This window comes from Mirounga leonina, unplaced genomic scaffold, assembly GCF_011800145.1.
Source record: "Mirounga leonina isolate KUSES-001 unplaced genomic scaffold, KU_Mleo_1.0 Mir_115, whole genome shotgun sequence".
In the NCBI taxonomy this organism is placed as follows: domain Eukaryota; kingdom Metazoa; phylum Chordata; class Mammalia; order Carnivora; family Phocidae; genus Mirounga; species Mirounga leonina.
The window spans coordinates 70,534,997-70,548,380 of NW_023270268.1; the positions used below are offsets into that span (position 1 = coordinate 70,534,997).

General features: G+C 38.2%; 1 protein-coding gene across 5 annotated transcripts in view; it reads right to left on the reverse strand.

Moving 5' to 3' along the window:
* The window catches only part of PEX5L (peroxisomal biogenesis factor 5 like), a 218,116-nt gene that overhangs the window by 74,533 nt on the left and 130,199 nt on the right, over nt 1-13,384 (reverse strand). For 3 of the 5 annotated variants that reach the window (XM_034999482.1, XM_034999492.1, XM_034999476.1), the window contains 3 exons: nt 11,267-11,378; nt 1,851-2,045; nt 30-153 (listed from right to left, as the gene is read on the reverse strand). In XM_034999482.1, coding sequence (XP_034855373.1) covers nt 30-153; nt 1,851-2,045; nt 11,267-11,378 — 431 coding nt within the window. The remainder of the gene's footprint in view (nt 1-29; nt 154-1,850; nt 2,046-11,266; nt 11,379-13,384) is intronic. The other 2 variants (XM_034999506.1, XM_034999499.1) reach the window with 1 other exon arrangement.

Genomic DNA, 13,384 nt, shown 5'->3' on the forward strand with positions numbered 1-13,384 from the left:
AGCTATTTTCTGATATTAAAATATCTTACCATAAAAGTTCTTTTGATCCAGTTCTAGATGAGCATGATTTTCTCTCTGCCATTGGATGCCCTTTGCTATTTCGATCTCCATGAAACTTAACATCATCCCATTTTTCCAGTTGTGTTTGAATGTCTATGAAGGAGATAGGAGAGGGGTAATGGGGACAGTGGATTATGCGGTGCAGAGAGAAGAAGAGAAATTAAGAAGTCTTATATAAGTGAACTTCACTCAGCTGATGCTCCTAAATCCAAGACCAACTTTTTAAGATTCATGAAAATTAATTAAAACATGTTTAGCTAAATAAAAATGAGACCTAGTAAAAGAAATTGGACTGCTTTTAGTTAAACAATCAAATTGTTTACCTGAATTTATTTCAAGAGCTATGTGCATTCTGAATTCTGTGTATAAATCCATGGAAACCCATGGGAATGAACATATGGAGTACTATCCTAGCTGCCTCCAGCTAAGGAGGTGGCTTTGAGGCACTTCTGGCATGTTTCTAGAAAGAAATTCTGTTTAAAGAGATGAACCTCACTGTTAAAAGGAGGTGAGAAGAAAATGGAACACTTTTCACAGCTTTTGTAAAATTGCTTAATTTTTCATCAAACGAGGGAATGAATAATGGGACTAGAAAGAAAGGAGACAATGGAGAAAGCCAAGAGAATGCTAGAACCATTTTCTCCCTGTGGTTTAATTCTTACCGATCAGGAATTTGGCTGGGTTTGCTCTCATTAACAGGTGTGTGACTGTAAATAAATCACTTAAACAACTTTGGGGGCCAGTTTTTTCATTTCTAAAAAGATAGGCTTGCAGTCGGTCTCCTCCAAAGTTCTTTAAGTATTTTTATGACTTCTTCACAGGACATTTCCTCAAAAGGAGAGAAATGAAAGTTTCACTTTTAAGTTTATTGTGTTATATTGTAATGCATTTAATAATATATCCTTATATAAGTGTGTAAGTTTCATTATTCATCTGTACAGCTGAACAAAACCTAGAACACATTGATAGTGAGGAAGTCTTGGAGATAGTTATAAAGCTTTCCTCTAAAGAGACAGGCCTCGAAGAGGGACATGGCAGGGGAGAGGGGACATGTTGCCCTTGGCTTTCTGGATTATCTGCCACTTTTCTTTCTCAGGAGAAAGGAGACCATAATTTGATTGGTTCCATGAGATGAAGTTAAGCTCTCCTTTCTCAGGAAGATGTATAGTAAATAAAAGTATGGGCTTTTGGAAGTTAATCAGAACATGCTCAGATTCTAGGTCTTCCTCATACTAACTGAGATCTTGGGCAAGTTATTTAAATTTTAAGTTTTCGATGAATTAATGGGCTGATGCATGTGAATCATGTAGCATAGTCCTGGATGCGATAAACCATCAATAAATGGTAGCTGTTATTATTATATCAGATATATCCCCATGCATGTTACATGTTCTGGCTGGCTGTTCCTGGACCTTGTGTTAAAGCTGTTCTCTCCCTCTTTCTTTTTCTGTCTCTTGACTGGCTATCTCCCACTCTAGACTAAATGCTCCTAGAGAGCAAGATGCATGTCTCATTTTTACTTGTAACTCCAATGCCTCATAGGGCACCTGCCATCTGTCAAGAATTCAACACAGGTAGGTTGAATAAATAAATGAATGGACCCACGTCAGTTATACAAAACTGAGCTCCCCAAATGCTATTTAACTCAAGCACAAAAGAATGTGTGCTGCCCATATTCCTTCATGGAATTAGTATTTTCTACTCCTTTGCTCATGGTTTTCATGTCATTTGTGGAACTTCCTTGTATTAAGGCAAGGGCCAGCAGCAGCCGACACATGCTATTACCTTACCTAAATCTAAGGATGATGTCTCTGGGCCTCGGAGAGGCTGGCCTCTCTGCTCAGCATCTGCACTGATAAGATCAGATCCATCAGCCTTTTTCTTGAGGGATGAGGTTTTTGATGAGGCCTCCAACTTCTTGGCTTTGGTTTGGGTTTGAGAGACGGGTTCACTCAGGTCAAGGAGATCTAAGCCTGTGGTCAATACTATCAGAGATGGAAAAGGTTAAGATAAACTCACTCACTGCTCTGAAGTTATTTTTTCAAAATAAGTTTCAGTTGGGTGCTGAAGGATTTTGTGGTTGTAGTGTAGGTTAGAAGTATCAAATTACCCATTTGTCTGTTGAAAGGCATCTCAGCTCCTTCCACAGTTTGGCTATTGTGGACATTGCTGCTATGAATATTGGGGGGCATGTGCCCCTTCTTTTTACTACCTCTGTATCTTTGGGGTAAATACCCAGTAGTGCAATTGCTGGGTCATAGGGTAGCTCTATTTTTAACTTTTTGAGGAACCTCCTCCATACTGTTTTCCAAAGTGGCTGTACCAACTTGCATTCCCACCAACAGTGTAAGGGGGTTCCCCTTTCTCCACATCCTCTCCAACATTTGTTGTTTCCTGCCTTGTTAATTTTTGCCATTCTAACTGTTGTTAGGTGGTATCTCAGTGTGGTTTTGATTTGAAATTTCCCTGATGGCTAATGATGTTGAACATTTTTTCATGTGTCTATTAGCCATTCATATGTCTTCTTTGGAGAAGTGTCTGTTCATGTCTTCTGCCCATTTCGAATGGGTAAAGAAGATGTGGTCCGTATATACAATGGAATATTACTCAGCCATCAGAAAGGATGAATATCCACCATTTACACTGACATGGATGGAACTGGAGGGGATTATGCTAAGTGAAATAAGTCAAGCAGAGAAAGACCATTATCATATGGTTTCACTCATACGTGGAACATAAGAAATAGCATGGAGGACATTAGGAGAAGGAAGGGAAAAATGAAGGTGAGGAAATCAGAGGGGAGACAAACCATGAGAGACTACAGACTCTGGGAAACAAACTGAGGGTTTCAGAGGGAAGGGGGGTGGGGGATGGGCTAGCCCAGTGGTGGGTATTAAAGAGGGCACTTATTGCGATGAGCACTGGGTGTTATATGCAAATAATGAATCATGGAACACTACATCAAAAACTAATGAAAAACAGAAGTATCAAATTAAGTTAGCTCACCATTGATTTCTAAAGATGGTCTGCATTTAGACTAAAAAGTTTGCTATCTGTTTTCCTTTATTTTGGCACAGTACACAAAATAAGACTTAGACCAGCCTCACCAGTGATGAAAGTTTAAGTAAAATTAAAATAATAAAATCGAATATGAATTCAGGTACTATTTACTTTATTGCTTTGCCTTATTTATAGAGAGATATATTTTACAGCACAGTTTTTCCAGAGAAGAGTCTACCGTATTCAGAAATATGTTTGCAAAACAGTTATGAGGAAGATTTGGAAAAGTTTCTAATGTCTTTGTGTTTTAAATTTCGAACTACTAAAGTATACAGGATATAAAGGAATGCTGCTAATCATCTTTTATTTAATTAAGCATTTCAATCAGAAAATGGCTTGCTATTTGGGCTCACACCAGAGGAATATTTTACAATCCATAGCTGATGAATAGGTACACATGTTAATGCCTTTGCTGCTTAATATGCAAATTTAAATTTCAATGTAACAAACCATAAAATGGCTACACTTTAACTTCCTAGCAGGTTGATTACATTGTATTAAATACTCTAATGAAGGCAGAAATAATTTGTTCAGATGTAAAGTAGGCAAAGGAGAATGCAAAAGGCAAGCTTTGTAACTCTTCATCTTTCTTTCTCTTACAGTGCAAGTCACCAGGGTGTGACTAGCTCATCGTAAGAAATGGAAAATTTCAATCAGGGAAGGTCCCTTCAGCCCTGCCTCTCCACCAGCTCAAGCACCTGAGAGCTGGCTTCTGGATTGGCCTGGTGGCTTCCTGGCCTGGGATCTGTTCACCCAGATAGTTTAGGAAAGTCAACAAAGTGACAGAGAAATCCTGGTGTTAACTCTTTCTGGCACTGTCTACAACTATGACTGCACCATTCCTCCTCTCTGACTTCTCAGCTTGTCCTCTTGGTAAGGAATGGATTTTTGTTGATATCTCAGCACTCTTTCCATATGCTTCCTGCTTAAACTCAAGGTGGGGTCAGGGCTCAGTGGAGCTCACAACCTGGATTTCTTTAGTACCACACTGTCCTCATGAGCTAACCACCCCTACAGGATCCTTAGGATAGTTTGTCAGGCTGTATTCTCAATAATCTTGTTTTCTGATTTCAATTACAAATCACAGTGGTTGGATGTTAATGGTGAAGTGGAAAGACCTAGCTCTACCACTGCTTAGCTGTGTGACTCTGAGTAAGTTTCTTGACTTCACTGAGTTTCAGTTTTGTCCTCTGAAAAATGCAGGTTAAATTGTTTAGGTATGATATGAAGATGAACTTATCTAATTTGTATATTGAGTGTGTAAAGTGCCAGGCATACAATAGGTATTCAATAAATTCTTTGGTGGCCAATTTGTGATGCTTTTCTTTCTTTTTTGTTGATCTCCTCCTATTCTCCCTGCTTTTTTTTTTTTTTTTTCTATTTTGGGCAAGAAGCAGACCCGTACATTGACAGAAAGGAGAAACACCACTGGGAATAAAACAGAGAATGAGACAAAGGTATTGGTCTACAGAGGATGCTATGAAGTAAATGTATCAGAAAATGGCCTGAAAGTATCAGCTTATCTCATCTGAGTCTTCCTGAGGAGATGGGAGCCACTTTCCAGGGCAAAGATGCTCTGAGATATGAGCAGTGTTTTGTGGCCAGCAAGCACCTCAAAGTGGGGAGAAAGAAGAGGCTTTTAGAGCTAAGCTTCCTGACTTGGTGTCTAAAATTTAAGCATGGCAAGCAGCCAAAAAAGGCTAGGATGTAACACATTTCATATTCTTTGAATGTTTAAACAGAAATTTCCAGGCCACTATTATGTTGGCAGAGATTCTAGGCCCACCAAGATTTCCTTATAATAGAAGGAAGGAAATGGGTAACAGTCTCTGGAATGCCATATATGTCTTTTTACTAATTGTACAAACAATTAGGAATTAGTCACTTGCTCCTATACTTCTTTTAGAAGCAAATTATATAGGACTTGTCTACTCATATATAGGAAGTACATTTGTTACAGAATAGTAAGTGGTGAGTATTAATTTAATTCTATATCTGCTTCTCACCATTCAGAATAAATGAATTACTAAAAGAGTGAAATGCAAATTCAAACCGGGCTCAGCAACATTCTTTGCCTCTCCAAACTGGCCTGGGCACTTCCTGTGTTGGTTCTGAGCTCTCTTTTCCTTTGTTCTTTGCCCAGCAAATGTGAAACAAATGCTTGGCACACACAAAAAGCCCTATTTGTCCCCCGTTGATGAAGGGGGTGGCTTGGAGTTTGAATGGTAAGCTTTGAAGCTGAGAGAGTCCTTAGGGACCACAATTTCGAAAGCATAGAAGGATGGGTGCAGCCTTTTACTTTCTGGAGAAAGACAAATTGCATTTTAGCAAGTGTGTGTGTGTGTGTGTGTGTGTATTGTATGCATATGCACTTTAGTTAAGACTTAGAAATAAAGGGTCTCACTCTTCCATATGGACTTTGAAGGGGGCATATCTTGGCATGGAAGGGGATATTTGCTCTGCTGATCTTCTTAACCCAGTTTTAAAGATTCTCTTAAGCACATGTGAAAGTTTGGGTTCTGGAATCTGTGTCTACATTGTGATAACCACTTCTTACAGTGGATGGGAAAATGTGTGTATGTGTGTATGTGCATGTGTGTGTGTGTGTGTGTGAGAGCAAGAGAGAGAGAGAGAAAGAAAGAGAGAAAGAGAGAGAGAGACAGAGGGACAGGCTTGAAGAAGCTATGTTGCTGGCTTTAGAGATGGGATGGGCGGAAGGGGACACAAGCCAAGGAATTGCAGGTACTCCCGGAAGCTGGAAAAGGCAGGGACACAAATTCACCTTTAGAGTCTCCAGAAGGAGTGTGGCTCTGCTGACACCTTGACTTTAGGACTGGTGACTTCCAGAATTGTAGGATGATAAATTTGTGCTGTCTTAAGCCACTAAACTTGCAGTAATTTGCTACAGCAGCAATAGTTCACTAACATAGTTTGTAGGGCAGTGTCCATGCCAGGATGCAAACACAGGCCCTATCGCTCCCAAGCATGCGTTTGTCACCACTCTTCGCTAGACTTTATCTGAACCTGGACGCAATGTGCTGAACTCCTTTGATATGCCTTTGATTATTTTTTGTTTAGCTCCCAATCATCTGGCAGTTTGGGTAGTCTGAGGCATAATTTAAATAGTTGATAATCTCAGAAACTTTTTTTTGGGGGGGGTCACCTAATTTCATTGGTGGAACTTCCTGAAGATGGAAGCTGCAAGATACTATGTAAGTATTTGTTTCCATTTATCTAAACGAAACCTGACTGAAGATCACCTATTGAACTGGAAGGCTCCTATGGGGTGCCGAAGATGTTTACAAATGTTAGATTACTTGGACTGTAGAAGGTGAGGCTGCTTAGAACAGTTAAAATAAAATAGCACCTATTATGAAGCTCTGATTTGATGCTTTGGTGATAAGTACAATACTATTCACACCACTATAATATAATGAGCCTCAGATTTTTAGTGAATTTCTTTTAAGGAATAAATGTACATAGAGTGGTTAGAGAGGACAGATCAAGGGACAGCTCTGACTGGTGCAGTCACAGAATGTGCCACAAGGAGCTGATGGGATCTCTGTTCTGTTTTGTAAGCTACCCTGGCATTCTAGAAACCTGGTATTCAATATAGTGGCTACAAAGCAAATTCCCTTAGGAAGGATTTTGCTAGTGATGTCGAACATTGGACTTAAATAATTCAACGAATTTTTGCTTATTTTATTGAGTTATGTAATTAAAGCTACTTTTCAAATTTCTTTTTTTTTTTTTTTTAAGATTTTAAAGATTTTATTTATTCATTTGACAAAGAGAGAGCAAGGGGAGCAGCAGAAGGAGAGGGAGAAGCAGGCTGTCCACTGAGCAGGGAGCCTGATGCGGGGCTTGATCCCAGGACCCTGGGATCATGACCTGAGCAGAAGGCGGATGCTTAACCGACTGAGCCACCCAGGTGACTCAAGCAAGCTACTTCCTAATTTCTAAGTTCTCTCAAGAAGCATGCCATTGGGTTCACTGCTACTTGGACTTCATAAAAATGTATTTTGTAAATATTACACTAATTTTGCAATTAAAATATTTAATTAGGTGGCTGTGACAGGAGTGTGAACTTTGTTAAGGGTAGCTCTTCCCATCCATATATGGGTCTCTTATAGAGGTATATGGGTCACATATCAAGGAGTGAAATTATTATTTTTTTAAACCATGAAAAATGTTTCTTCTATAATAACTATCCACCTAATGGCTCAAGTTGAGGGATAAAATTCTTTTAGATAATTCAGATTGATAAATGCAAACCAAAGACCTCCTGTTCTACTTGGTCTTTAGGAAAGAATCTTTCCTGTACTTTGACATATGTTAGATTTTTTGGGAGATTACAGACCAAGTTATTATTGCAAATTTTATAGTAAATAGTTTTATAGTAAATAGTTGTCCTATAATGTAATCATGATCTTAAAACATCCATTGTCTAGTTATGTTCTGAGCATTTGATATATGCATCTGTGATAATATATATTTATTTGTCATTTTAAAATCAAGGATATTAACAATGATATTAGCCTACCTACCATCTAGGGATACAGTTTGAGAGGGCCAAGGAATTAGCTATCCTCTAGATTACAGATGAATTAAAAGATAATTTAGGGTGTTAATGGCAAAGAAATTAAAAATATCCTTATTTGATCTGCTTGATATTATCACTATGGGATGACAAAAAGTTAATCCTAAAGTAGAAATGAGCAGAAAGTAAAAAAGATAATTAAAATACTTAAGAAAAAGATTATAATTTAGAACTTCTATGAGACAGAAGATTAATATGTTCTCTTAAAGTCAGTAGAGGAAAAAACCCTATCATCTGAGTGACATTTGGAAGAGATAAATATTATCTATATTGCATTCTGTGCTAATATATCTAAGAGCTATATTCCTTAAATATTTAAGTAAATGTTATGGTGGTGGCACACTAGCTTTATTTTTTCATTAGAAGAAAATGCCAAGTATAAATGCCTCTCTTAACATAAGGTTCTTCAAATTTCTTCTTGATTGATCTGGTACAACCTTGAAGCAGGTTTTCTTCCATATTTTACTCCAAGATTGTTTAATATCCATTCTGTAAGTGTAAAGATATAAATAATACCTGGGATGTAACAGACACTTAAAGTTCAATGACTGTCCTGATTTCTCAATGTAATTTCATACTATTCTATAAAATGACAATGCTCTATTTAAAATTACTATTTTTTTATTAAAAATTTGGACAGAAAATGGTAACTATATCTTTTGCCCAGAAACCTAAGTATAAAATTATTGGACCAGATTGGAATTCTTTCCAAGGTATAGGTATGATAAAATTTTTCCTGTTTAAAGATGTATAAAAATGTTGCATATTGAGATACCAAGTAGTGGGTTCTGTAATATTTTTTAAAAAGTATATTTCTCAGATATTAAAAATATATAGTGTTTGTGCCTTGAGATATACTTTTAAGATTAAAAAACACTATCAAACAAGAGTATTTCTTCAGGATAAAAATCTGTGTGACCCAGATGTACTGAGTGCTGAGGACAGTCTCAAAATACTATTTTTCTTGAACCTCTGCTTTGGAGGGTGTTGTGGACTGAACTGTGTCCCCCCCTCAAATTCATATGTTGAAGTCCTAACCCTCTAGTACCTTGGGATGTGACTTTATTTAGAAATAGGGCTGTTGGAAATAGAATTAGTTAAGATGAGTCATATTGGAGTAGGCCCCTAATCCAATATGGCGGGTGTCCTTATGAAAAAGGGAAATTTGGATAAAGAGACAGACACACACAGGAAGACATGCACACAGGGAGAATGTCATATGAAGATTAGAGTCATGTTGCCACAAACCAAGGGACTACCAGAAACTAGGAAAGAGGCCTAGGACAGTTTCTTCCTGAGCACCTTCAGAGAGAGAATGGCCCTGCTGACACCTTAATTTTGGCCTTCTAGCTTCCAGAATTGTAAGACAATAAATTTCTGTTGTATAATCCACTCAGTTTGTGGTATTTTGTCACGAAAGCCTAGAAAATGAATACAGAAGGCAATTCTGTAGTATTGCGATCATAAAAAAATTACATATTCTTTGGAGTTTTTTCCTCCAATATTTTGTAAGTCTCTTTTATATGTTAGAAAAATCAAGGTGAAAAGTGACTTTTAAATCAAATATCATGTTGCTCTCTCTGGTGGGCCCTTCCTAAATGACTTAGTTTTAGCATCAGTGGGAGTTGGAAAGTGCAGAAGGCACTGGAATCAAGATCTGAGAATTCTATGCTTTGCAACTTTTTTTTTCGAACAGTGGGAATTTCTCCGTGTATCCATTTCTCATGGATTTTCCTGAAATTAGAGATACAATTCTCCTCTGTATTTTTCTAAGGGTAGCTCTCCAGTTTTGGAGGGGTGAACTCCAGTTTCATAGATAAGGGGGATAAATCTGATCTGGTAGGATCTGAACTTGGTTAATTTCCTGCTTAAATGTACCAAAACAATTTTATTTGCTTGATCGCTCAAAGTGATAGTTGAAGTTAGGAAATGATTGCTTTTGTGTGGTAGAAAGAAAGTTAATGCATCTGAAAAGGGAAGTGTTGAGTATACTGTTTTTCTAACCTGATATCTAACAGTAATGGTAACATCTGTTAGAGCTTACATAGATTGCTTCATTTCATCTTCCCAAGTAACCCATGAGATACAGATGTTGTTATTGTAAATGAGGAAACAGACTTAGTTAAGCAACTTGCCCAAGGACAAGAGCCACTAAGTGGCACAGCTGGGGCTTGACGTTGCCAAGTTTGACACCAGAGACCATAGACCACACTCCTGCATTAACTGCCTCTATCTTGTGTTAGTTACTTTTGCTGTTGTAATTTTTAGCATTTAAGAAAAAAATTACAATTTCCTTCCCCGGCCCCCCCACCCCACGATTTTCTTCACTTACTTAAAAGTATAATGAAAATATAGCAGGCAACAGCAAGCTGAGGACATGATAGGGAAATGGAAAGCACTGAACAAGACAGTACATAATTGTTCTCTCCTTTCTCCATTAAACCCTCTCCTGCAATCCAACATAACCTTTGTTCTTTGACTCCAAACATCATTTTTTCATCCTTATTTGAACAACATGCCTTTGACTGTGAACGCTGACTGAACAGAATCAATGCAGAAAGGCTGTCTCTGATACAGAAGGTGAAAAGTAGTGTTTGCGTCAGATCTTATGTAGCTCCGTCAGGGTGAACCCTAACTAAGTGACTTAGTTTTAGCATCAGTGAGAACTGGAAAATGCAGAGGGGACTAGGGGAGGTATGATTCATCCCAGTGGCATCCTGCATCCACTCACTGGATGAATACTTACTGGTGCCTACAGGTATGTGCCTATATAGATGGGAGTTCATTGTTTGGGTAGGTTTAATTCCAGAAGAACGTTCAAATAAATTGTCTTCTTTTTTTTTTACGATTTTATTTATTTATTTGACAGAGGGAGAGAGAGAGCACAAGTAGGCAGACAGGCAGGCAGTGGGAGAGGGAGAAGCAGGCTCCCTGCTGAGCACAGAGCCCAATGCGGGGCTTGATCCCAGGACCCTGGGACCATGACCTGAGCCGAAGGCAGATGCTTAACCGACTGAGCCAGCCAGGCACCCAATCAAATAAATTGTCTTAAGAGGAAACAAGTAACACATTTACGTGACAGAAAAATGAAATTGGCTCTATAACATTTCCAATCTCTAAGACTTTTAATTTTGTCATTTCAATCCACTCAAAGGGGCTGCCCACATTTTTATTTTATTGGTCTTTGGTCAGACAGAATATTTTCAGCCAGAACTTTGAAAAACCTTACTCTGAAGTAGATGCTTTTGTTTGAAAGATTCCTTGTAATGTGACTTGAGATGCAAAGGTGTAAATATGCATGGAGAAATGATTCATTGCTGATAGTGGTGCGCTACTGTTCAGCCAAGTTGGTTGGGTAAAATACATTGCGCGTTCTTGTGGAATACAAAGCGATGTGTTAGTCTATGTGGAATAGTGTATGTCCTCAACTTTCGTTCGGTTGCAAACATTATTCTCCACTTCAGACGCATTACAGAGAGAAAATTTGCATTTCACTGTAGTGAAAATTAGCTCTACTTGAGGATCAGTTAAAAGTGAAAGAATTACCGGCTGTGTTGGACGTTACTGGCCTTGCTATTGCCTCCGATTTGGTTTCACAGAGAAAGTCATCGATGGAGGGACTCAAGAGGGGTCTGCTTTCTTGCTGCTCATTCACCAGCTGAGAACAAATGAACACAGGTATCAAAGGGCTTTGTTAAACTGCAGAATCAGATGAATTACAATGCAGCCTTGCAACAAAATGAGAATAGCAAGCCTACCAATAAATAAATAAATAAATAAATAAATAAATAAATAAATAGGGAGGGCCAAGAAAGAAAAAAAATACCAAGGGATGGGGAATGAGCCTTTAGCACTGTCAACATATTTTTGATGCAGCCAACTTCAGTTTTTAAAGCTCAAGCCTTTTTTTTTCCCCTCCTAGAACTGTTTTAGAATTATTCTCTAAATTTCAATAGGTAGAAAATGACACCTCTCGCATGACAGTTCCTCCTCTCCACATGGACAAAACATTACTGAGACCTGGAAGAGTGGCCTCAGACGTTGAGGTGACACATTCGCGTTGGGGTGGGCAGTCAGCGTTATGTGATTAAGTGCACACACACAGATCTGTATGTATGTGGATAAATGTTCTCCTCTCCTCTCTCTCTTAAGAAGCTGAAGTCATCTATGGGCACATAGCCTTTCTTACATTTCCTTGGGATGCTTTTGTGGTGCATGACAAGCATTATTTGGGGAGAGTAGGAAATACTTATATTAACTGTACAGGTATCCAGTAGATATATTTCTGAAAATCTATACATAAAATAGATTTCTATCAATTCAGTTGTCTTTTCCCACTGGCTTGTTCTCTAATTTCAGAAATCCTTCAGTGCGATTTTTGGTTGGTCTCTAGTTAATTAGTGGCAGCCAATTATTTACTTTCAGTTATCTTTCATCTCTTAGAATCCAGACTTCCTTAGGTCCTGTTTCCACGGTTAAGGGAAGAACTATATTCATGATATGCAAGTGGTTAATTCCTAAATTAACTGTCTTAGTTTTTCAGGAGCTTTTAGATTAGCCTTTCTTAAAATGGGCATAGCCATCTAGTTTTCTACTTGTTCTAAGAAAAAGATGTGCCTAAAAGATCTCCAGATCAGTAAGGCAATATTTTGAGAGAAGCATAAAATGAAAATTAAGTCTTATTTTCTTTATTTGTTTCTTCATTTTGGATATACTTAAATTCCTTTGTAAAAACAGGGACTAATAATTTATTCCTATATCACAGCTCCATGAGTAGATATGTGGAACTGGCCTAAATTAGGTATAGTTTTAGAAGACCAGGGTTTAGATCTCTACAGATACTTTTAGTTGTAAACACTAAAAAATTATAGTCTGAATTTGAAAAAAGATTTCTAGAAGGGCCCTTGTCGACAGAGACAACTAAATGGAAAAACAGGAAAAGGCACAGTTAATTGAGAGGCCTTGTCCTTTTAGGCAAGTCTGTCTGTCAAAGGTAATAGGATTTCTTTGGAGCTTCTCTCTTCATGAAACTTCAGACTTATTTTCTGGAGAAAGCACAGGTAGCATTCTCAGATTTTCTCAGCACAGGAAGACATACTAAAGAGAAGGTTGTTCAGAGAGACCCTTGGGAGCCCAGGGCTGAGGCACGGCTTCTCTGCCTCATAAGGCCTGCAATCTCTTCCACACCTACTGTCTAGTTTCCCAGCACATGTCACTCTCAGACTGAGGGAGTTGTTAGGTCTGCCCAATTCCCATAACTGAGCTGTTTCTGTGGCTTTCTTACGTAGTTACAAATCAAAGGCGAAATAGCAAACTACTTTCTGAGTCCATGTTTTTCACACAGTCTGTTGGGAAATGCTGGGGTTGGCGTGGGGGATGGTGGCAGGTCTCTGGGGTGAAAAAGATGAAGGGTCAGATTTCAGAGATCATGGAAAGCTAATTTTGGGAACTGAAAGTTTTTTGGTTTTGATGGAGATATGGAAGATGAAACAAGAAATATCATGAAACCTTTTCTTATAAGCTCTGAGGTCAGAGACTAGGTCTTACTCATACTTATATCCTTCACAACTTCAAATAGAATGTTTTCATATAAGAGGGGATCAATAAAATTAATAAAGATCACTGTCCCTACCAAATGGGACAATGACTTTGCAGAAACTGAGG